We start from the raw sequence: 25,993 nt of genomic DNA, 5'->3' as shown, positions 1-25,993 counted from the left end.
TCCTCCCCTTCTTTCTGAGCACTCACAAGGGAGGGCCCAGAGCAGGAGGTGTTAGTACTTGGCCTCCCAGGTTGTAATCTAGGGAGATGTAATCTCAAAGTGAAATTTCCAAGAGAATGCAGTATATCACAAGAGGGAAAGATAGGATGTAGGTCAGCTGCTTAGATTCTCTTGTGCCCTTGTGTGGCCCTGGAGAACATTAGGAAGTTTTTCATCTCTCTGATAGGGCTCTGGAATAGGTTGGCTGAGGACCACGGATGAGAAGAGGCCTTGGGATGGGACAAAGGGAGTTAAACCTGTCCAGCCTGACTTCTGTGCAAGGAGAGACTCTTAAGACAAGTTTTCAGTGTGGAATTTTATATATACTGGTCTTCCCTTCCCATGGCAGTCTGAATACTATATATATCCATGAAAATTTGGCCATAACTCACTGAAAGACACACACACACACACACACACACACACACACATTTAATAAATGCTTTGAGAGTTTTCCCATGTATATCTGATTACTTGCAGAAATAAGACAACTGGTTAAGTTCATTTCATCAGTCACATAAAATAAAGGCACGCAGACATATTTCATTATCCTTAGAAGTAAGATTCCAACCATTTGGGTTTGCCTGGGACACTGGAAGTCTTGCAGACTGGGAGACCTCAGTCCCTGGTAAATAGGAGCAGTTGGTTACCAGCATGCCACATACAAATCATAAGCTTTATGTTAGTCATTAAGAAACCATTTGGCCCAGCCTGTCTCCTGGTTTTACCTTTCGAATGCAATAGGACCATTGCTTAAGCCCCAAGGAGACTTCTCTTGGTTATATGTCTGGAGGACCTCTTGCCCTAGGTCTCTGAATTGTGGCTTTGAAAATTTTCTTCATCTTTTCTAAGGAGAAGTGAGATACCAAGAGCTGTGATAGAAGATAGATATGCAGTGACTTTGTTGACTACGTCGGGTAATGGAGCAGGAGGGATTCTTGGCTCCTTTGTGTCAATATGGAGGACAGGACAAGGGAACTCTCCCGCAACTTGCTTCACCTCAGCAGCAGCCAGGAGCCAGGAGTTTGGACGTTCATGTCAGCTCTCTTATTAATTCCCTCAGCAGTCCTTGGTATCACAGTCAAACATCATTTTAAACTCTCAGTCTGTCAACTCTGGATAATTCTCAGCTACCTCTCAGTGTTGTTGTGGGAATTGATTAATATTTATGAGCACATTTAAGTGGAAAAGTGCGGTATAAATATTACTGCATGAATTGAAAAATTGTTTCCTACATAATATTATGCACAAGAAAAATAAGCCATGGACCATAGAGGCTTCTTGGAACAGTTTTAAAATGATGATCAATAATCTGCTGCTTTCCCTGTCATCTTTAATAAATTTAGTGCTTTTGTTATTTAATTTTTCAACAATGATTTCTGCTAAATTTATTTTATTATTGTTGTTACATATTGATGCATTTTGTTTCCTGTTAAGTTCAAAATGTTTTTGTTTCCAGTTAAAGTGTATAAATTGGCTCTGACCTTCTTTCACTGAAATTTGTCCAGTGTACTAGGACGTGTGTCATCGCTTCAGAATAATTATCAAAGCCTGTTGCTTAGAAGAATTAATATTTCTCTAGTCAAGATCATTACACGTCACATTTCTGTTATGTGAACTCTTGCTTCATTCTTGAATTTGTAAGTATAAAGTTAGTAAGTATATTTTACTGGAAGAAAATGGGATCTGGAGCATAATAAAATTATACATAAATATTTGGGTAAGTGTATGAATCATATAAAATGGAGAAATCATACCTTTCTCATAAAATATGTAACATATTAGTAACAATTCTCAAAATATTCATAATTTTTTTACAAATGACAAAAAATAAATACATTAAAAGATAGTCCAGTTCAGAAACTGTAATTTTACAACATTCTTCCTCATGTGTTATAGCAGGGAGGCAGCAGTCATTTTAACAAGTTATAGTTAACAGGTTAACTTCTGTGTCATGCCTAACTTCAAGCTCAAGATTGTTATTGTAAATATTTCCCTCATTTCTCATAACTTCAACCTATACAACCCTTTCCAACCATAGCTACTATTTCGGTTAAAACACTGGCAAGGTCTAGCACATTGCCTGCTGTCGCCATCTTTGTGGCGCGCAAAGATGACAGCCATTTCAGACTGTCTTGGGGCACCTTAGTGGAATCAACACCAAGGCAGGGCCCAGTTCTCTGTAATGCACTGTACAAACTTTGTAAAAATCAGATTATGCAGATATTATCAAATTTATAAAATACACTGCAGTTAATAAAATCCACAGGGTAATCATTTATCAAATAGAATGTCAAATTATTAATTCTTTCTGATAGGTGTACTTGGCAGAGCTGGTGAGATACATTCAGAAGTTCAAAGTAGAGAACAGAAAGTTGCTTAGTGAATACAGAAGAGGAACAAAAGACACTGGGCATTACCAAGTGACAATCTCACCCTCTGTATCCTGGAGTGTGACCCTTTCTCCTTCTAACTAAAATTCTGTAATTGAATCAGAACAAAGTAGAGACACACCAGTGCATTCTTTTTGTGCCACTCTTCTCTTTCAATATTTTTTATCAGTCACGAACACACATAACTCTTGTATAACTACTAAACCAGCTTCCTCGTGGCAGACACGTTACATATTCTAGGACCCATTTCAAAGTAATAACTTCCTTTACCAGGGTGCACCCCAGGAAGCAAGCCTTTTGCGGAGCTTTAGAAAACACTCTAATGTCACCAGCTGCTTATTTGATATTTTCTTAGATGTTTCTCCCCTGTCACACCATTACACTTTCCCCAGATATTTCACCTTATCTAGGTGAGTATGAGTAAGGTTAAACTCCTACAACCCTTACGTCTCTGAGACCTAGAACAACAAAGGTTATTGCCTGATTAGGTGATACATGCCTGTCTGATCAGTGGAGGCTCTGTTCCTTGTTTTGCTTAGCCACTGATGCAAGCTCATAGATCAGCCCTCATCTGGAGCATTGTCATCTGGGTAGGGGACGGGAATACTTATAAATGCTCACTTCCTCCTCCTCTTAAAGGCTTTTTAAAAATTTTAGTATGGAAGTGATATAATTAGTTCTTTTTATATTTTTTATTTTTTTATTAAGTCTTTTGTACATAGATCATAAATACATTTATGCCAATTTCAGTGTGTTGATTATTCATACAAATTGGAGTGCTTACATCATACTAATCAATATAGCTTTCACCTCATTTACCCAATTATAACATTAGGACATTTGTGCTCTACACATGATAGATCCAACTTGTATTGCAATGTGCTCCATAGTTGTGGTCCCCCTACTATCCCCTCCTATCCCTCCCACCTTCTCCTCATCCCTCTCCCTCCCCTTCCCTCCTTCATCTTAGGCTAAAATTGTGTTTCATTTTTCATATGCAAGTGTGAGTTATTATAAATTGGTTTTACAGTAGTACTGAGTACATTGGATACTTTTTCTTCCATTCCTGAGATACTTTACTAAGAAGAATATTTTCCATCTCCATCCATGTAAACATAAAAGAGGTAAAGTCTCCATTTTTTTATTGCTGCATAGTATTCCATGGTATACACATACCACAATTTATTAATCCATTCATGGGTTGATGGGCACTTGGGCTTCTTCCATGACTTGGCTATTATGAATTGAGCTGAAAAAAATCATTTGGCAATAAAGATATAATTAGTTCTAATAACAGTTCATTGGTCAAAGCAAATCATATGGCTCTGCTTATCTTCAAAGGGATAGGAAAGTACAATTTTGCCACATCTCAGAAGAGAACTAGAAATATCCTTAAACAGCAATAATAAATACCATATCTAGTAATTTTGATTAATATTTTCATTTATAAAGAGTGACCCTTTTTGAGCCCATTCTCAAATTCAGGGCTCATTACTTAACAAATATTTATTTGTTACATTTTTTCCCCAATATTCTTTTCTAAGCTCTGTGGGTGACATGAAAATGAAACAAATTAAAAAGTGAAGACTCCTGTGTATAATAAAGTGTATAGTCCTCTTCAGTGCTTGCATAGCCCTTAACAAGATGGTTAATTATTTCTCTAACTATTTATCTAATGCCGTCTCTTCTACTACTTTATAAATTCTATTTAGGATACAGTCTGTGTTTCCTTTTATGTCTGTGCCCTGCCTGATGCCTAGCAGATGATGTTTGACAATTACGTGTTGGATACATTATAAAAGAAGAAAATTGTTATGGAAGTCAAAGACGGAGACATTACTTCCAAACAAATTTATGCTTTATTTAGATCTGTACCTCTCTTTGCACTGCAAGTAATTATCTGTTCACATTTTTTGGTTTGCAATGATGTCCTTGCATGGGAGAAAATATGCTTATTTTATTTAATTTTGTATCCCCAAGCACTAACCCAGTGCCTGACACATAATAGGAGCTCAATAAAATACTTGTCGACTCTGTGAAGCAAAGGAAGTAAGCCTCAAGGATTATTGAAATAATTGTTAGCAGACAGGTCACTGTTTTATAGCAGTCACTTACTAGAGAATGCTTCTTTTTACTGGCCCATGAATAACATATGGGTTAATCTTCTAAAGTCTAGAAGATTTTGCTAGACTAGCAGATGAGCGCTTTCTTATTGAACCAATCCTGATCTCACGCGATCCTAACTTAGATCCTAACTTAGACAAGGACATTTCAGCAGATGACTTCCAGGGGCTGAAGAAGGACTCGCCTGCTGGAAGCAAAAGAGAAGCAGGCTAGGAGGGAGAATTTTCACATTCTATTAATTTGGAGCTAGGTTGTGTAGAATGGATTTTTAACTCAAATCATATCTGCTCTTTTCATGTTTGATAATTAGAAATTTCTATTGACTAGGAAGACGTAAAAATGTATACAGTCAACCTTACTATAATGAAAACTCCTTTGTGAACATGAGTATAGCACTCCAATTATAGGCTTTTTGTATTACAGAGAACCAAATACATACATATCATTATGTACACAGAGAACATTTGTACAAGGTGTGACTTGTGGTTTAACTGTAACTGAGGCAAAGCAAACAACCTTCTAATAGACTTTTCTTATATATTGAAATTGTTTACTTTGATGATTCTCCAAGGATCATTAAGCCCCAAAGACTTGGTTACTTTTCTAAAATGAGCAACTCCACTTTTCAAGGCCCAGGACACCAATTACAAGTCTATAAATCACTGTGCCATACACGGCAGTACACATTTATAGTTTTGCAGGTTTTTCAGCAAAATAATGCTAAACCATCATTATTGTGCATTTAGTTATTAAAATGCCAGGTGCTTGCAAACCATCTAAACATTCTAGAGAGAATTTTATTATTTTTGAAAGTTTGTTAGAAGTGTTTCTATTTCTTTGAACTTAATTTTAAATATAAATTTATCAGAATAATAAGATTTATTTTTTTTAAATCATGAAACAAATGAAAAGAAATACTCAAAAACACGGAAACAAACAATAACCATTAATGCGAACAGTAGAAATCCGAATGTGGTTACTCAGAGATAACCCCACATAAAAATAAAGAATGCCAAGTATACTACTTATTTATCAAGAGACAAAAAAAAAAAAAAAGTAAAAAAAGGCCTTGCTGGAAGAAATTCTTAAAGTAATTTTGCCCAATTACTTGGCATGGACATTGGAAAATTCTAAATCTGGAAAGTTTAGCATAATTTTTTTCTTTGTTTCTAGATAAGACCATTTATTTATAAGTAAGAAATAGTACATTTGTTGTTGCTAAAGACAAAAATTTTTACTACTTGGGTAATGTGAACTAACCTATTACATATCACTTTTAATTGGAAAATAATGATTGGATATATGGTGATTTTTTTCTTCTTGTTAATACCATTAAACTTTGTGAAGGCTGTATCATAAATGCAATATTATAGAAAAGAAAAACCTGTGGCTCAGGTTATGTGATTTGTGAACATCATAATTAGAAGTCTAGAAAATAAATTGTTATTGATGTAATATAAGCCTCAACTGAGAATCAGCAGCCCAGAGTCCTCGTCCTGGGATCTTGAATGGGTTATATTTCAATGAGTTAACGCACTAAAATGGTCTTTAGCCACATGACTTTCTTTTTGCACTCCCTGAGTCTTCTACCCCCATATCTGTTACCCCAGGATTGTCCAGAAGCTGCTTTTGACTGGACTTCTTGGGGAGCAGATGTGTGGTGGGAGAGGAAGGATCCTTCTGTACGGGGCTGAGTATCCCTGATTTTATCACCCATAACTTGGTGACCTAAAGCAAATCACTTCTCATTTCTGGGCTGTTTCTAAAACAAGTTAATTAGCTTACATGATCTTTAAAATCTTTCCCAGGGTTAAAAAAAAGATCTAAGGGATTACATTGGACAATAACAATGCTTTCAAAAGTAAGCAATTGTCAGCGAGGATTTGCTGATGTCTCCCTCAGAGGACCAAGCTGTAAGTCACTAAATTCTTGTTACACAAAGCTGTGGCTCTCATATCAGTAGTATGGACATCACCTAGGGGCTAGACTCCCAAGCTACATGCCGTATCTGAGTTTTGACCGGATCCTCTGGGCTTGATGTAGCTTGTGCCTATTCAAGCACACCCAATGCTGCCTGGTGTCAAAGGGGCAGGATGAAGCCCAAAGCCCCAGGGAATTTCCCTTGACCATCTCCAGTTGTCACCAGCCTGAAACCTTTCTTGTTTGATGTATAAAATGGAGCAGAGTAGACCAATTTTATACTTGCCTAAGACCTCCTAGAAACGCCAAGTGAGGGTGGCCTTTAGTTCTTCAAATGCACCAGCTTTTCTATCGCCATTGGGTCTTTACACTTGCTTTCCTTCTCCCTGGGACACTTTCTATTTTTCACTCCCTTTTACACTTGAAATCCTCATGTTCTTGCAAGTTGCATTTTAGATTGCCGTTTCCCTTTTTTCTTATTGCTTCCATGATCCTCCACTTCTGGATAAAGTTTTGCTTCTGTACATTACAAGGCATTACAGTAAGAGAGAAACCGTGGATCACACACAGACACATGGAAGATCCATTTGCTAATGACGCCCTCAACCTACATGTCTCATGCAGATCTATTCTTGGACTTTTCAGGAGCCCTTTCATATTGAAAGCAAGAGCAAGAAAGAGGCTCTTCCACTCTCCTGTGGAGCTGGGCGCACGTGCAGCTTCAGGGCCAACGGTGTTCTGGGAAAAGGAAGACCTGCCGAAAGTTTTAGGTGCTGAAGTTCCTCTCAATCTTTTTTTTTTTTTTTTATTGTTGGGGATTCATTGAGGGTACAATAAGCCAGGTTACACTGATTGCAATTGTTAGGTAAAGTCCCTCTTGCAATCATGTCTTGCCCCCATAAAGTGTAACACACACCAAGGCCCCACCCACCTCCCTCCTTCCCTCTTTCTGTTTCCCCCCCCATAACCATAATTGTCCTCATATCAAAATTGAGTACATAGGATTCATGCTTCTCCATTCTTGTGATGCTTTACTAAGAATAATGTCTTCCACGTCCATCCAGGTTAATACGAAGGATGTAAAGTCTCCATTTTTTTTAATGGCTGAATAGTATTCCATGGTATACATATACCACAGCTTGTTAATCCATTCCTGGGTTGGTGGGCATTTAGGCTGTTTCCACATTTTGGCGATTGTAAATTGAGCTGCAATAAACAGTCTAGTACAAGTGTCCTTATGATAAAAGGATTTCTTTCCTTCTGGGTAGATGCCCAGTAATAAAGGCCAGGACACACATCATTTAAAGTGCTCCCGCACTTGAGAGCCTCTTCTCCTTGCCGTGGCTGGAGTGGTCACCCCCTGGAGGACAATATCTAACCAACAACATGCTGTGGCCAGTATTAATTAAAACTTGCTGTTATGGCTCAGTGCCCATAGCACAGTAGTTACAGCACCAGCCACATACACAGAGGGTGGCGGGTTCATACCTGGCCCAGGCCACCTAAACAACAATGACAACTGCAACAAAAACAAGCCGGGCGTTGTGGTGGGCACCTATAGTCCTAGCCACCAGGGAGGCTGAGGCAAGAGAATCACTTGAAGAGTTTGAGGTTGCTGTGAGCTGTGATGATGCCACAGCACTCCACCGAGGGCAACATAGTGACACTCTGTTTCAAAACAAAACAAAAACTTGCTGTTATGTGAATTACCTCAAGCTTCTATCTACATTGGCATTTAATAGATATAAACAGAAGCATTCTAAAATTTCACAATGCAGAAGTTGGACATGGTGCCTCACATCTTTGGTAGGCTGAGTTGGGAGGATCCTTGAGGCCAAAAGTTCCAGACCAGCCTGGGCAACATAGCAAGACCCTGTTTCTAAAAATAAATAAATAAATAAAAATATATAATGCATTTTGGTATTTTGAAATTTTTTAGTACCAGATATTAAGACAAAATATCCTAGGACTTAAACATATTTTATTGCTCTACTGGCAGTGGTTCAGGTATAATTTTTACTTTAGTGCATATGTATTTAAAACTGATGTTTTGCTGAGGAGCACACAATTGAAAGGAAGAGGAGAAATGGGGGTAAGGTTATATCTGGGAGGCTGAGGATTAAAAAGTGATAGATGGGGCAGGAGTCATATGAACATAAATTCTGAGAAAAAGTGTAGAGATATTTAAAAGTGGTTTGTTAAAGATGTTTTCCTGTGCAGAGTGCAAGGTAATAAACTCCTTCACATGTGCACAGAACATACTCAGCAATGTTTTTGGAGCTGGATGTGTGATGTGCATTTTGCTTTTGTTTGGAGGATAAAGTGAGCTGGGAATGTGATCATTTCCTCCAACTGTTCCCAGTGGTATAGGAAGGGGAAGGAATACTCTGGACTGGCCAATTATACATTTTACAATAATGGCTAATATTTATTGAGCACCTACCATGTCCTAGATGGGGTCCAAATGTTTTAATGCATTATCTCATTTGATTCTCATAACAACTTTATGAGGCACATGTTGTTATCAAGAAATTGTCAGCCTTTTACAGAGAAAGGAATTGATGCTAGGCAGTCAATTACTCATCCAAAGCCACAGAACCAAAGAATACCAGAGGAACAGGAATCCTAAGTCACAAGCCACTCTGCCTCTTTGTGGCAGTGCGTGAAACACTGATTAGTGATCAATGCTGCTTGAGTCCATCCCCTCAGCCAGTTGTGATTTTATCTAACTTTTCTATTTTCTAATGCACATTTCAAATATCTTTTCCACAGTAATATTGGGTAAGATTAAACTTTTGACAGGAGTTGAACACCAACAGAGGCATGGCTATGCTAAAGCTTACTTTGCATGTAGAGCTTGGAATTGGCCAATAAACTTGAAAGATGAACAGGGAGAACCACGTGGTCACACCACACGTGCTCATGTTCCGTCTTCCCCATCATAAATTTTCCATCTCAAACTTGTCAAAATGTCAAAAGAGAAGAGGTTAAAGAAAATAAGTAAACAATAATCCAGAGACTTTGTGGTACTTCTATTTTTATCATTTTGGAGGAACTGTAATGGTATCTAACAGGCTAAAGAGGCTCTTTAGCATTATTAAAATAATTTTGCTGCTAGAGAGATATGAATCTTGATGGATGACTTATGTGTTTAATAGGGAAGAACATACCACCTGGGTGAAACATGGGTAACTATCTCTATTTTAGGAAAGGCTTATCGGCTGCTTCTGAGAGATTGTATATATCAGAGTATTCAATCCTTTTGGAAAGAAAGTTCTCTATCTAATCCCATTGGCAGATATCTCTAGAACATTTTTAAAGTATCTTACTGAAATCCAGATACACTATGCTAATTTTGGGTCTTTGACAGTGCCAAAGAATGAAACAAAGAGCTTTAAAAAGTTTTTATTTATTTATTTTTTGAGACAGAGTCTCACTCAGTTGTCCTGGGGTAGAGTGCTATGGTGTTACAGCCCACCACAGCACTCTACCTCATAGCAACCTCAAATTCTTGGGTTTAAAGTGATTCTCTTCCTTCAGTTTCCCTGGTAGCTGATACTACAGGTGCCTGCCAGAACACCTGGCTATTTTTAGAGATGGGGGGTCACTTGCTCAGGCTGGTCTCGAACTCCTGAGCTCAAACAATCTGCCCGCCTCAGCCTCCCAGAGTGCTGGGATTTCAGGTGTGTTACAGCTTGCCCAGCTCAAGTTTTTTTTTTTTTTTTAAACCTGAATAGATTTACATGCAAGTCAGGGAATGCATATTTGAAAAGAAATTCACTGAGTACACTGAGGGGAAAATTCATGGGTTTTCAAATACTAGAAAGGGGGTTTCATGCTCTTTAAGTATTGAAGACACACTCTCTAGACAGGACAGAATGAGTCCAGCATCCAGCGTTGGCTGGATGTTTAATGTCGTCCATTGTCATTGGTGAGGAAAAACGCTACAGTTATGACAGTAAAGATCCAACATGTCACATCAAAATTCATGTTTTTCAATAGTTTTAGATGGTTAGACAGAACCAGTTGGTTTTGACATGTACTACATGCTGCAGCAAGTAAAAAATTTCCCTTTACAATAGCAATTATATATGAAAAAAGTAATTGAGTTTAATTTGGCATCTTTTTCTGAGCCCATGTTGGATTCTAATATACATAATTGCTACTTTCCCTTGAACTCCACACCTCACTCCCATGCATGGGGTCTTTTTTTTTCCAGACTGAGGATTATATTTGTAGGACAAGAAACTTGGGATAAATCTAGACTTAAGTTATTATCATCTGCTTCAAATACTATGGCTATCCTTTCATCATCATCATGATCATTCTCCTCTGAACATAACTTAAATTCTCCATGATATATTTTACAGCCTTCAGCTCATTCTAACAGATTTTTGTCATTTCCCCTTGTGTCAGGCTAGTGGCTGGTCCTACAAGAGATGAGTAAATGAGGAGCTGGTGAAGGCTAAGACGAAACAGTATCTCAAAGTCTGAGGCTGTAGTATAGCCAAAGGGAGTATCTGCATTTTGTCTGGAAGAGAATTAAAAGATTAAGCTGATGAATGATGCTAAGACTCAAGTCCAAGAGTTAAGAAGAGATTGTCTAGGGCCTCCTTACTGAGGGCAGCAGGCAGGACAGCAGAAGTTTCCATTAAACTTCAGAATGAAAATCTAGTCATCAACCTCTTAGTATTAATAGCCAGATATCATGATTCAGTCTTTGGTATAAAATAATCTTCAAAAAGAGATATTTCCCTTGGTTCTATTATAATAAAAAACCCTACTTTTAAAATTGTATTAAGTGGCCCTAAGTTCTCTTCCTAAAATAGGACTTTTCCACTGAATTAGCAGTGTCTTGGTACCTATTGCATTTATAATGTTATTTTATCAGTAAAAATATGTTTTGGGGTTTTAACTACTTATACAATAATTATTGATGGAACATCTTATACAGGCTAAGCTCTATAACCTGGAAGGACATAATGAGGATAGTTTAAGACCTGACTTCACTGGAAACATATTCTACTGGGGAGACTATACTCAACAGGCAAACAAAGAAATAAGACAATGTAAATACACATTGTGATGAATGCTGCAAAAATTCAACTATGGTGACATGTTGTTAATTAGGGATGTTGTAACAAAGTTCCAAGAACTGGGTGGCTACAAGAGAAGCAACCTCTTGTCTCACAGTTCTGAAGGCTAGAAGTCCGCAGTCGGGGTGCTGTCTTGCTGGCCCCCTCTAGTTTCTGGTGCTTGCTGACAGTCCTTGGAGTTCCTTGGCTTAAAGTAGCATCACTCTAGATGCACGGTCAGTTTCTCCCTGCGTGTCTTCACGTGGTATTGTCTCTGTGCCTGTTAGTGTCCACATTCCCCCTTTTATGGGGACACTGTCATATTGAATAAGAGCCCACCCTATTGAACTTATTTTAACTTGGTTACCTCTGTAAAGACCCTATTTCCAAATGAGGTCACATTTTGAGCTGCTAAGAATTAGAACTTCAACATATCTCTTTGGGGAACACAATTCACAACTCCTAAAACACACTAAGAGCGAAGCTAGGCTGGGTGGTTTTGCTACTTTAGGCAGAGTGGGTAGGGGTAACCTCTTTAATGGTGTTTGTTTAGGCTGAGAACAGAAGGATCCATCCGCATGAAAGATATAGACAAGAGTGGTATTGACTGGGACAATAATGAATACATGTCTTTGGTCAGAAAAAGGCCTTAGCTGTTTCTTTGATGAACAGAAAAGTGGCCACTTGTGGCTAGACCATTAAGGAGCCAGAGGAGTGGTATCAGGAGAGGAAGGAGCAGCCTGGAGAGAGCCTGGACAGGATCTTATTTCCAAAGATAAAAAATGTGGAATTTATTTATTTATTTATTATGAGATGGGGTCTTGCTCTGTCACCTGGCATGCGGTGTTGTGACCATAGCTCACTGCGACTTCAAACTCCTGGGCTCAAGCTGTCCTCCTGCCTCAGCCTCCCAAGTAGTTGAGTCTAGAGGCATGCACCACCACAGTGGCTAATTTCTTTTCTTTTCTTTCTTTTTTTTTTTTTGTAGAGACAGAGTCTTGCTATGGTGCCAAGGGTGGTCTCTAACTCCTGGGCTCAGGTGATCCTCCTGCCTTGGCCTCCCAGTGTGCTGGGATTACAGATGTGAACACCAGACCTGACTAGGAAGCAACTAGAGTTAGGCAGGATTGAGACAAAAGAGGACCTTGTATACCATCTTAAATATGGCCTTCATCCTCCAATGAGTAGCTATTGAAGGGTTTTTTTAATTAGCTTTTTAATTTTGATTATAATTTTAATTATAGATTTGCAAGTAGTTGATAGAAAGAATCCAGAGATGTCACATGTATCATTTACCCACGATTACATCTTTCAGAACTACAGTACTTTATCACAACCCAGAAACTGATATAGATATACCAAGTACAGAAAATTTTCATCACCTCAAGAATCCCCCATGTTGTCTTTTTATAACACATCCACTTTCTTCCCCACCTCTACCCCCTCCTTTGCCTCTTGCAACTGCTAATGGGTTTTCCATTTTTCTAATTTTGTCATTTCAAGATTGTTATATAAATGAAATTATATAATATGTAACTTTTTTTTGTGGTTTTTGGCTGGGGCTGGGTTTGAACCCACCACCTCCGGCATATGGGGCCGGCGCCTCACCCCTTTGAGCCACAGGCGCCGCCCGAGATTAGCCCTTTTCACTTAACATAATTTTTTCAGAGAGAGTTATTCAGGTGATTGTACGTGCATGTATCAATTGTCCATTTTTTGGTCGGGTGCAGCGATGACTCATGCCTATAATCCTAGCACTCTGGGAGGCCAAGGGGGGTGCATTGATCAACCTAAGAAATTGGAGACCAGTTTGAGCAAGAGTGAGACAGGGTCTAAATAAGTAGAAAAACTAGCAGGGTGGGTGGTGCATGCCTGTAGTCCCAGCTACTTGAGAAGCTGACGCAAGAAGACTGTTTAAGCCGCAGAATTTGAGGTTGCTATGAACTGTGAGCTGTGAGCCATGGCACTTCACCCAGGGCAGCAGAGTTAGACTCTGTCTCAAAAATAAATGAATAAATAAGTAAATAATAAAAAGCAAGTCCTTTTTTTTGTTGTTGTTGAATAGTATTCTGTGGTATGTATATTTAAGCAGTTTGTTTAACCATTAACCCATTGAAGGACATTTGTGTTTTCAGTTTGGAGCTATTACAAATAAATCTATAAACATTTGTGTACAAGTTTCTATGTAAACCTAAATTTTCATTTTTCAGGAATAAGTGCTAATAGTACAATTGCCAGTTTGTATAGTAGTCACAAGTTCAGGTTTAAAACACTGCCAAACTCTTACATACAGGGTGTCCTCCAAGTCACCTCTACAGTTGTCATACTTGGGGGAAATGGGAAATTGTAGCTAACTGTACCTTCATTTACAAAATATTCATTACAAAATTTTATAAAATATTCACAAAATGCTCTCTACATGTTGGCTACCTCTTTGATAATTTTCCTTTACTTATTTTCCGTCTCTATATCTCCCCTACTAAAATGTCTGTTCATGCCCTTTGCTAATTTTCAAATTGGAGTTTTGCTTTTTTGCTAGTGAATTTTGAGAGTTCGTTGCATATTCCAGATATCACGCCTTTGTCAGAGAGTATTTGGTTTGCAAATGCTTCATGTATTTTCATCCTCTTAATGGAGACTTTTAAAAATTTTGATGTGTCTAACTTAACAGTTTTTTAAATGGATAGTGCTTTTTATGTCAAGTTTAAGAACTGTTTGTCTAGCCCTAGATCCTAAAAAATTTTCTCACATTTCCCCCCAAAGCTTCATAGTTGTACATTTACTACACAAGGACATGACCTATGTTGACTTAAATTTTATATGAGGTCACGGGGACAATTTTTTTGTGCGTCTGTGTACATGGAAGTTTGCTTTTTGTCTATGGCTATTTTTGGTGTCTATTGCTCTGGGACCATTTGTGGAAAAAGCTGTCTTTCCTTGATTGAATTGCTTTTCTACCTTCATCAAGAATCAATTTGGCATACTTTGTTCTATGTGTCTATTTTCTCTGACACTACTACTCAGCTTTTATTACTTTAGCTATGTACAATGTTTGGTATTATGTAGACTGATTATTTCCACTTTCTTCCTCTCATTAAAGGGTGAAATATGAACAGTACTGTAGGAAGTGTGTTCCATCTACAGAGAGGGGGTTGGTAGGAGGAATGTGGGACTGAAGAGAGAGGATCACCAGTTTGTAGATTATTAAAGAGTTGAGGAAAGAGCCAAAGATATCTGAATCAAGGAAGCATCAGGAGGGTGGAGCGGAAGCAGGTGAAGAAAGTAGTTCAAAATCATAGGATTTGGTCACCGATCAGTGATGGCAGTAAGGTAAAAAGAGGATCGCAGGATGTTTCCTAAGGTTCCAGTTTACATGATTTTGACTAAGATACAGAATACATGAAAATGAAATTTTTGATAGCATCATGGTGAATGTTATTTTGGATTTGTTGACTATGAAATGGACATGCCTGTGGAATATTCTAGGAGGTTTTGTCCAGCAGGCCATGACCCCATGGTCTGGGATCTCAGCAGATCAGTCCAAATGGAAATGTGGGTTCGGAATTTATCAATAGTTGAGGTGATGGACACACAGGGCATGGCTGTAGAGGAATGGACATCATACTTACAAGGATAGTTACTGATTCTTATCACATTAAAAGGAAACGTTGAGAACAGGACAGTCTCCTGTCAAGCCTAGAGACGTTTTGTGACTTAGGGGCAATCCCCCAAGTAAGTAACTCAGTGATCCGGAATGAGATAAGATCAGTCACTTGTTAGTAAGTATGTGTTAAACATTGATGCTGGTACTTCTTCCTGGGGGTTGTGGGGAAAGAGCACGTGAGGAAAGAGCATGTGGCAATCCTTAGGCATGCAGCCCTCATATGTAATTACCTTACCTCTCCACACCTGTTGTGTATAACCTCAATAAATAGCCATGGGTGGGGGTGGGGCTCAGGGCTACCCTGCACTTAAGGTTAGCTCGCCTCCCATAAGCTTGTACCTCTAATCCGTGTCGTGCCTGGTTCCTTCACGCAGTGACCAAGACCAGGGCCATAGGGGTTGTGACACCTGGCTACCCTGATAGTAGTAGATACAGAGCTCAAGAACCTAGCCAAGGGATCCAGCTAGAATTCCTGGTTATCATCAACTCTGAGAGATACAGAGGGGAATATTAACCTGCAAGATATTGTCAAAATGCAGTCAAGAGGACAGCATTATGGAAGGTATAGAGCATCTTTGTCAGATAATGGAAGCCATCAAGTGGAATGGGATGGAAAAGGAGTGCTTTGATTTGGCAAATAGCAAGGCATTGGTGACATCTCATGGGTCAGCTTTAGTGACACCGCATGAGGCAAAGGCATATTGCAGCCTGTGAGTGAAAAGCAAAGAACACGGGAAAGGAAGCATTCGCTATTTCCTCTAGAGGAATAGCTGAAGAAAGAAAAGAGACAGGGCAGTAGCTACAGTGGGGTAAGGATTTAAGAAGTTTTGTCTTTTTATTCTCGAATTTTCTTTGTTTTTTTTCTTTCCTTTCCTTTCTTTTTTTGTTCTTTTCATTTTAATGCTTGAGAGACTTGAACTTGACCACTTCCTACTTCTGAGGAAGTCACAGAGAAAGGCAAGCAGACAGCTCATTGATGGAATCACATCCCACAGTGGGGATAATATTAGAGCACAGGCATGGGACATAGCCATGTTTTCTGTTATGTAAAAACCTCTCTCTTAGGACTAGGCTTAGTTACATATAACAAAAACTCAAAATAACTATACATTGTACAGATAGACAATAATTTGTCTCCCATGTTACAAATGAGTATTTCTGGTCCTTAGTAACACTGTTCCCTTTAATTTTCACTCTTTCCATTTTTAAAGTCATGTTATTGTCCAAGAATGTGTGCTTGAGGTTCAACCATCTCAACTGAGTTCCAAACAGAAGAAAAGAGAACAGAAGGAAGGGAAAAAAAGTAGACCTCTTTGCTAAATTGGCCTCCTGTAAGGCACTTTCCTGAAACCCCATCAGTGACTTTCTGCTTTTCCTTGGCCACTTCTAGCTTTAAGGAGGGCTGGGAAATGTAGTCTTTAGCTTTTTGCCTCTGTAAAAGTAAAGTTCTGTTAGGAAGAAAAAAAAAATAAACATTGGGTAGACAAGTGGAAGTTTTTCTTCCCAGGAGGAAAGAAAGTCAAGTATTTGCAAATGTATTAATAGATTTGTTTTTGATGCAAGAAAAGGAAATTGAATTAGTGTCAAATAGATTTGGAATTTGTGTGAATTTATGTGACAAGGTCATCACAGAAAGTGGATATCCACAGAGACTCTGAGAAGAATGATAGACAATTTGGGATAGTGTCATGGGAAATTGAAGAGAAGGCAGCTGGCCAGACAAGCACATACCAGAGGTTTGAGTGGTGCCAAGTGCCTAGAAGGAGTTGGAGAACATTAATTTGTCTTAGCATAAAACTGAATAGCTGTGGGGTTTTCTGTAGTAGCATTTAGCACACCAGATACAGAAGCATGGTTTAATTCATTTAGGGTTGTATGTATTGGGGGAGGAGGTGTTATAGGAGCTGGAAAGATTCAAGGAAGAAAGAAATTATGTTTTGCAGGAATGGTTGAGAAAGGTCTAAAGGAGGTGTGGGACTTTTATTTAGAACTTGAAATGCAGGCAGAAGTTGGATGGGAGGAAAATGAATACTAAGCAAAAGAATAGCAAAGAAGAGAGGATCAGATGCAGGATCAGATGCAGGATCAGGCATTTTGGGAGATCCAATAAATCAGTTTGGTTGAATGGGAGAGCTAATGTAAGGGCATAATGGAGAGGGGGGTTGAAAGGGTACATCTGATAAAGACTGGATAAAGTTCAAATTCCTTGGCCTTCAATTTCAAGCCATATTTTTCCAGGCAATGAAAATCTGTTGAAGGTTATTGTGCAGGAGATTTTGATTAAGACGATTAACGTGGTGGCAATTTGCTATAAGGATGAGAAAGCAAGTAACTGCAGGCAGGAAAACTAGTTCAGTAAGGGGCTGGGACAGTAAGAGAGGAAAGGAAGGAACTGAGAGGCAGTAGACAGAAGGTTGCTCTCTCTGTGCTCTGGGCTCTTTTCACACTATAGAACTCCCAGTTGTGAATAGTTGCATACATTTTTATCTCACTCAGCGGTTTCTTCCTTCCTCCTTTTCGCCCTCCCTCCCCTTTTCTTTTCAATCTCTCTTCCTCTTCCCCCTTCTCTGTTTTAATTAATTCAACACATATTGAGTATTTGCTACTTACATATCAGATATTAAGACGCCCTAGAGATTCAGAGAAGGGCATTTTCTTCTAGGAAAAAAAGGAACCAAGAAGGGATGAATGAGCAACCAAGTAGAAGTGCGTGCCAAGCTTTAGGGATGCACAGAGTTGGGGCCTCTAATCTACTGGGGCAAAGAAGGTGATGTTTGAACCCAAACTAGAATGACTGGGAGCAGGTCAAGGAGGATGCAGGGGTTTGGGGGGCACCAGAGCCTCAGGAGCTGCTCAGGAGCTGTTTTCTAGGACACTTGTGCAGGAGTGAGGGACCGTGAGGCTGGGGATGTGAGCAGGGGCTTGTGTGTCATGCTAAAGAGCTAATACTTACTTGAAATCTGTGGAAAGTTCTTGAAGGATTTTACGTAGAACAGTGAGAACAGATCGAAGACTAGGGTGTCACTCATGGTTTAGCCACTAGGTGGCTGTGCAACCTTGGACAAGTTACCCAACCTAAGTCTCAGTTTCTTTGCTAAAATAATTTAAAAATAAATACAGTAGAACCTCCATAGTTGACCACATCCCTACATTGACCCCCATACTTAAGTTGACCTAAATTTTCATAGACCGACACAACACTTACTAAGACCTAGTTCCTCACACTGGCCACCTCTGGATGTTGGCTAGTTTGTTATAGTCCCTTAGGTGGTCAATTTACACAGTTCTAACAATTTTCTATTGTTCTACTTTCTTTACAGGCATTTTTTTTAATTTTGTGAGAATTAAACAATGTATCACTCGTAACATTCTTTTATTGTTATTTTTTTGAATATTGATAAATCATAGTTGTATATATTCAGGGGGCACAAAGTCATACACGTACTATGATACGTGTACACAATGTGAAATCATTGACTCACATTCATTAACATAACCATCATTTCAAATGCTTATTTATTCCTGCTGTCTACCTGAAACATTGTCCCCCTTTCCAATATTTCCCTATTTCCCCACTCCCTAGATTCTGGCAACTATCATTCTGCTCTAGGCTTCTATGTGTGTTTGATTGAAGGAGTTTAGACAGGAGGAATGAAGAGGCTTGACACAGAATCTGTGTGAGGGGACTGAGGATCTCTCAGGGAGTCCTGATGAGCAAACTTTGGATCCATATTTATTATCATAAAGCGGTGAAAAATAGTTAAAATTACTTACCAAATGTTAACACTAAAAGAGGGAAACATGGAAAATGTCAGACAGAATGTCTCCAACTTGTTTTTGCAAAACTACAGGCCAGAAGCAAGACTCTTGCCTCCAGCATCAAGAGACCTTTAGAATCCAAAGAATCTTTACCATAACCTTTTGGTCTGGCATAACAACATGTTCTCATTCTTGCTTACACATTCTCTCTCGGAGGCTAGTTTTCTAACCTGCTGCACATACACAGCTCACATACCTTTCTCATGATTGTTTAGGTTTCCCAAGCAGAAAGCAGGTTGCTGCTAAAGATCAGAGTATGAAAAACAGGCTTCTGCTAGAGGTCAGGGCAAACTTCCCTACATTGGATGTTTTTAGTTTCCACACGTAAGTGAGAATCTGTAGTATTTGTCTGTGTGCCTGGTTTATTTAGCTTAGTATAATACACTCCATGTTCATTCATATTGTCACAAATGACAGGATTTCCTTTTTTGAGACAGAACCTCATTCTGTCACTCTGGGTAAAGTGCCATGGAGCCATCATAGCTCACAGCAACCTCAGTCTCTTGGGCTCAAACAATCCCCTTGCCTCCCCGGTAGTTGGCACTATAGGGGACCACCACGACACCTGGCTAGTTTTAGTGGAGATGGGGTTTCACTGTTGTTTATGCTAGTCTCCAACTCCTGAGCTCAAGTAATCCACCTGCCTTAGCCTCCCAGAGTGCTAGGATTACAGGCGTGAGCCACCGCACCTAGCCATGATTTCCTTCTTTTTTGAGGCTGAATATGATCCCATTATGCATATGAGGTCAGATAATTAAGCTCGGGAACTTATTGTACAGAAAGTGCTTCATGCCTGATTGCTAATGTCACTACGATCACTTTTGAAGTACTCCCCTTTGGAAGCTATGCACTGATGGTAGGGCCTACTGCATCCTTCAAAGCTATTTTGGAAATATTTTTCTGGAATGGCTATCAGAGCTATCATTGTACTAGGTCTGACAATTAAGTTTGTGAACTCTTCCTAGAAAAAGTGTGACATACATAGTTGCTGAAGATTACTACAGTCACTTTCAAAGTACTCCCCTTGGCCATCTGGTGACTGTAGTGATATTCAGCAATAAGGTATGTAGCTCTTTTTCTAGGGTGAGTTCATGAACTTAATTGGCTGACCTTGTCTATATCACATTTTCCTTATTTATTCATTGGCTGATGAACATGTTGATTCCGTATGTGGTTAGTGTGAGTAGCGAGACAATGAACATGGGTGTGCAGATACCTCTCAGACATACTGATTTCAAATCCTTTGCATACATACCCAGGAGTGGAATTGCCAGAAATCATTTCTAACACTTCGAGCTCAGTGCCTGGCACATAGAAAGTCTTCCACACAAACAACTACTCCGACTAGTACTCACATCACATCAGTCACTGTTACTATTGTAAAAACGGCTCTCTAAACTTTTATAAACACCACTCGTCTTGGTGAGCAAGACAAGACAGAGATAAGAACAAAGCAGAAGAAGGGAGACCAGTTAGGAGGCTTCTGGAATAATCCAGAAAAGAATATTCTATTTTCTACCTAGTACATACACAGCTGTCACTCAGAAGGAGTAAAAAAAAAAAAAGTTCATGGAATAAATTAAAAGGAAGACTGAGCAGAATTTAGTGATTGATTAGCTGAAAGAATCCAGGTAGTTGATAAAAGATGACTCCAAGGCTTCAAGCCGGGTGCCTGGAGAACGTGGGTCCTGGGGGCACAAGGACACCTTTTCTTCCCTCACTCCTTGGCTCTGCTTTCTCAGGCCATTGCCCACCTGATGTCTTTGGCTGGCTGGCTGTTTTTTACATTTCATTCACTTGCTCAATGACTGTGCCGTGAAGGTCTGCTGCTTTGTCTTTTTCCAGAATGCCTTGTCATAACCATAGTAGAGGCATATTTGAATTTAGAACCTTCAAATTTTTTAAGTGTCAAAGCCCCCTTACAAATTGGGTATGACTACATCTCTCTGGTTGCTTCCAAATCCTTTCTTCTTTTCCAGATCTGGTAGCTGTCTCAGGAAAGACTTTAGCATCTGTGGCTCTGTTTATGGGCGTTGGTAGAATCCTACACTTTTATAATTAATATTATGTTTGTAATAAAACATTCTTTATGGCCCCTTGATATTGCATATTTTCTCTTTTGGGTACAATATGAAATTATATACACATTCTATTTTAGGTCCTATATCATTAAAAAACAAAACAACAACAATAAAAGCCTGTCTCAGCATATGGCTTTTCTATTCCTGCTGAATTGCTATATTTACTCTGACTCTAAAAGACATTTAGAGAAACCTAGGGATGTGACATAAGATCTTGTTTTAGCCAAATGATCTGTTCACTGCTAGGGTCTGATTTTATCAGAAGGTAATAGCTGGTGGGGCTGAAGCCGTAGTTGTCTGATTTTCTTTCTTTTTCCTTTTATCTTGAGTTTGATTATTCTGATTACTAAAAATGCCTTGCAGTTAGACAAAGAACTGGAGTTTTGAAATTGTATTGGGGCTAGATTAGCCAGCTTCAAGGCTCTGACAACGCCTTGAAAGATTGTTTTTAAGACAGAAACTTTTAGATATTAATAGATGTCTTATCTAAAAACAAGTGACACATCATAAACAATTTTGCAATGCTTTCTGCTGGTATGAATGGCTCAAGCTCATTGCCAAGTTACTCTCGTGATCCAGGGCACATATTTGTGAGACAGCTGCCCTGAACTGGGGGAAGTAGACCAAAACCTACCGCCTACCTAGGAGTGGCTGTTCTGATTTCAATCTCATTAGTTCCTGAGTGCCTGCCAACAGGGTTAGTAAGAACTCGCATAGACCGGGGGTCAAAGTTTAACAGAGTCTCCCCGGCAGCACACACACAGCCTTTCTTCTACTCTTTTTTTTTCCCCTCTATTGGTCACCTAGTGTGTGTGTTTGTGTGTGTTTCAAAAATAGTACTTGATGGATGGGAAATTAAATGTCTGTGGGAAAAGCAACGTTTCAGGTTCTCAGATTTTTGGTTAACTGCTTTCTTACTTTTCCACACCGTGAATATACTTTGTGGAGTTTTTACATCCTTCGTATTAGCCTGGATGGAAGTGGAAGACATTATTTTTAGTAAAGCATCACAAGAATGGAGAAGCATGAATCCTATGTACTCAATTTCAATATGAGGACAATTAATGACAATTAAGGTCACGGTGGGGGTGGAGGAAGGGGAGAGCAGAGAGAGAAAGAAGGAGGGAGGGGTGGGGAAAGGAAGAGCAGAGAGAGGGAAGAAGGGAGGGGGTGGGGCCTTGGTGTGTGCCGCACCTTTGGGGGGCAAGACAGGATTGCAAGAGGGACTTCACCTAACAAATGCAATCAGTGTAATCTGGTTTATTGTACCCTCAATGAATCTCCAACAATAAAAAAAAAAAAGAAAAAGAAAATCTATTCCTTATAAACGTGAACAATGCAACCTAATCACATATACCCTCAAATTAACCTGGCAAAAATATTAACCCAGAAAAAGCAATCTGTGTCTAGTAATGAAAAAAGGGAGGGACTGTGATGACTCTCTCCCAACTGCTGTGTCCGGCAACAAATACCTAACACTTCATCTTCTTTATTTCTGTTGGTAGTGGCAAAACAATTCTATTCATATTTGTGTGTGGGGGGGAACGTCTCTGCACTGAATGTTTGTGTTGAGAACAGAACAGGACAAAAGGGTACCTGGGCTAGCCTGTTCCTCCAGAATGAAATGTAAGGAATATGAATTTTGGCAGCTGCTTGAACGGTTTGGCTCCCTGGTAAGGGGGCTGGTCTACCGTGGGTGTGGGAGAAGGGTGGAGGAAAGAGGACAGGAGTCCTATTTAGATTACAGAAGAAAGGAAACCAGGAAGTAAGGAGAAATTGTTAGTCTGCACATAGCTCAGGATGTTAAAGGCAATAGCCTCAGCTGGTTGGTTATTCATTAGCAAAAAGGAAAGAGCCACTGGGCTCGGGTCTGGTCTAACCACGGGAACAGACTTGAACCAGGGAGGCAGCTCCTGGCCAAGGCAAGGCGTGGAGGTTTTACCGGGAGTTAGTATCTTTCCCTTGTTAACTTTTCCTTGGGAGGAAAGGCAAGATGGTACTTTTTTGTTCTCAGACGTCTGTCTAAATCAAACCCTGCTAATTTTATTTGACTTTTATTGTGGGATTCTACAGCAGACAAGAAGGGAAGTTAGCTTCCCACCAAGCAGCTGCCGAGCTCCGGTGGGGTTTTGCTCTGGGACAGCAACGGTGGGAAGCCGGTGAGTCTGTCCAGGTGACTTGCCGGACTGTTCTGAAACAGGACTTGGTGCACCCTCCAAAGTATGGTGAGTTGGTACTGATTTCACCGTTACCTAGTGGAGGACGAGAAGGTGGATTTGCAGAGACTCAGGGGAGAAGGAGAAGCTTTTCATCTTGTCCCCACCAAGGCACCATGGGCAACGTCTTTCTGCGGCTCTGGGCGTACCTGGAGCCCTGCGTCTCCTGCTCGTCCCAGGAGGCCGACAAGCCAATGGTGATCGCGAATCCGGGGGCACAAAGCCCCCCGGACGCTCCCGGGTCGCAGGAGCAGGAGCCCGGGAGAAGCGCCATACGCTACTTCGTGGCTCTGTTTGACTACCAGGCTCGGACTGCAGAGGACCTGAGCTTCCGGGCTGGCGATAAACTGCAAGTCTTGGACGCTTCCCACGAGGGCTGGTGGTTTGCCCGACACTTGGAAAAAAGGGCAGACGGCTCCAGCCAGCAGCTACAGGGCTATATTCCTTCTAACTACGTGGCTGAGGACAGGAGCCTGCAGGCAGAGCCGTGAGTAGCACAAACTCCATTTCTTAACTCTCTTGAGGGCTGGGTGATGAGTTTTCCTTCCTACCTCACTGCAACCCCCTAATTTCCAAAAAGCTGCCCAGAACGTACTAGGAAGTACTGGCAAGAACCCACTAACTGAAACACACCTCCCTGCCATGTGGGAGTGAATCCGGCAGGTAGTTGTTGCTGAAATGACTCTAATGACAGCACCAGTACCCTCAGGCTCTGGGCGCATTTTCATCAACATAGATAATACATTTAATAGTCTACCTTTTCTTTGGCTGTGAAATAACTCATGCCTCACTTTAACAACAGAACTGCATTTCATTTGCAGGTAAATCATAAAAATTTCCCTAAACCACACTTTCAAATGTAAAGTTCAGATTTTTTTTTTTTTTTAACTTTTGAAGCATTTGAGTGTAATATGTCAACTCTAGCCCTAACTCTAGTCCTAATCCCCTTTTATTCTCATAGACACACACTGGGCCAACTCCCATAGAAGATACTAATTTTCTCCGTGAACTAGACACTGTTCTTTGACTTTCCAGATCCTAAGATATGCTGCCCAAATGACACTATATTTTGGTTTTTATTATGATTAGAATCTGGCCAGCTACAGACAGTAAGTTAGTTTTAATAAGAAAAGTAATGACAACGTTTCTCCAGAAGAAAAGTTCAAGACTTTACCTGGTATTTGAATGAAACGCGTGAAATATTCAGTGGAACAAATCATCCACTTTGTCCACCCGTCCATCCATCCGTCTGTCCATCCATCCAAGTGGCAGGCAAAATAGTGGGCATGGTGTTGGGAGAGGGAGCAGACAGCATATGCTAGTGGTAGTTGAATATAAAGTGAATAAATCGGTTTTGACAATGGATATTGGGGTTCCAGTGGGTAGGGAAATAAGTGGAAACTCTTATTAGAGTGAATTTTGGTGATGTCTGGTTCTGATGAAACCCTAGACTAGGAATGTTTCTCAGGAAATAAACTTAGAATGGTTCCTTAATAGATTCCTCTATTAGGGATTCACTCCTATAATAGATTCCTCCATTAGGGATTCACTACTGTTCACATGTTTTTTTTTTTGTTGTTGTTTGTTTTTTTAATGGGAGCTGTACAAGCCCATACTAGCCCAAGGGATAAAATAATCATGGAACATCACATATAATAGAAGTATGATAATTTTTGAGATTCTTATCAACATCGTTAAGTATTGCATGAGTCTTAATTTATGCCTAAATAGAAATGAGTTGAAACTTACTTTTGATGAATGACATTGATCAGTTTTCAAGAGTGAGCATTTGCTTTCTGTGTTAATCTACAGGAAATATCTTATTCACTTAATGCTTACTTACGCATTTATGAGTTTTACTTCTGCATGATTTCTATGTAATGTATGGCATTATGCATGTTTTATACACAGTGTCCATAAAGTTCACGTGCAATTTAAAAATAGCTTTACACTGTACATTGCACACGAACTTTATGGACACCCTAGATTTAGTGTAACATAAGTACATTATTCGAATAAACACTATCATATTAATATTTTATGTTCTGAATTCATGATTTACTAGTTTTAAATATATTAAATTTATTGACCTGCTTAGGGCCTCCATTTCTTTTGTCTGTAAGGTCTCCAGGATTGCGTAGACCTCTGGATTTCCTGATTATCTGGGAACTCTTACATTTCAGATGTGTGGTTCAGTATAGTCATACTTGATAGAATTATAAAAGCTGAAGAAAGCAAATGAATTGAAACTAGACAAGCAAGCCACAGGTACTGTGTTCTGGGTCAAAATCTCGAGCATGGTGTCCCTATTAATTTAGATTTCCTTTGTCTACAAACCCAAAATAAAGCACCTAAAAGTATTTTTGATCCTCAGGGACTATTTGTAGACAAGAGTGCTTTCCTCTTTGAAATGGTTCGCAGCAGTGTTCCCAGCATCACTATAGTCTTGGATCTCTGTAGTGAGCTTTCCCTGGGATCTTTACGTCACTGGGATAAAAACATGGTGACCAGAAGATGCTGCCGTTCTGCCTCCTGGTCAGGGCAGGCTTCTTGTTGACTTTTAAGTGCACTCCCTGGCCTTCGCCAATGAACCTATGTTACTCCTGAAGGTTCTTGGCTAAATTGCTTCAGTACTTCTAGGACAAGTAGCTGTAGTTTCTAG

At 39.7% G+C, this 25,993-nt stretch overlaps 1 protein-coding gene across 2 annotated transcripts in view; it reads left to right on the top strand.

The window, feature by feature from the left end:
• The first annotated feature begins 22,960 nt into the window (after window positions 1-22,960).
• Window positions 22,961-25,993, top strand: part of FRK (fyn related Src family tyrosine kinase) — a 113,417-nt gene continuing 110,384 nt past the window's right edge. The window contains exon 1 of one of the 2 annotated variants that reach the window (XM_053592515.1): window positions 22,961-23,818. In XM_053592515.1, coding sequence (XP_053448490.1) covers window positions 23,448-23,818 — 371 coding nt within the window. In that variant the 5' untranslated portion in view covers window positions 22,961-23,447. The remainder of the gene's footprint in view (window positions 23,819-25,993) is intronic. The other variant, XM_053592514.1, reaches the window with a different exon arrangement.

This window comes from Nycticebus coucang, chromosome 5 (assembly GCF_027406575.1).
Source record: "Nycticebus coucang isolate mNycCou1 chromosome 5, mNycCou1.pri, whole genome shotgun sequence".
Lineage (NCBI taxonomy): Eukaryota > Metazoa > Chordata > Mammalia > Primates > Lorisidae > Nycticebus > Nycticebus coucang.
This window is presented reverse-complemented; position numbering and strand designations above follow the sequence as displayed.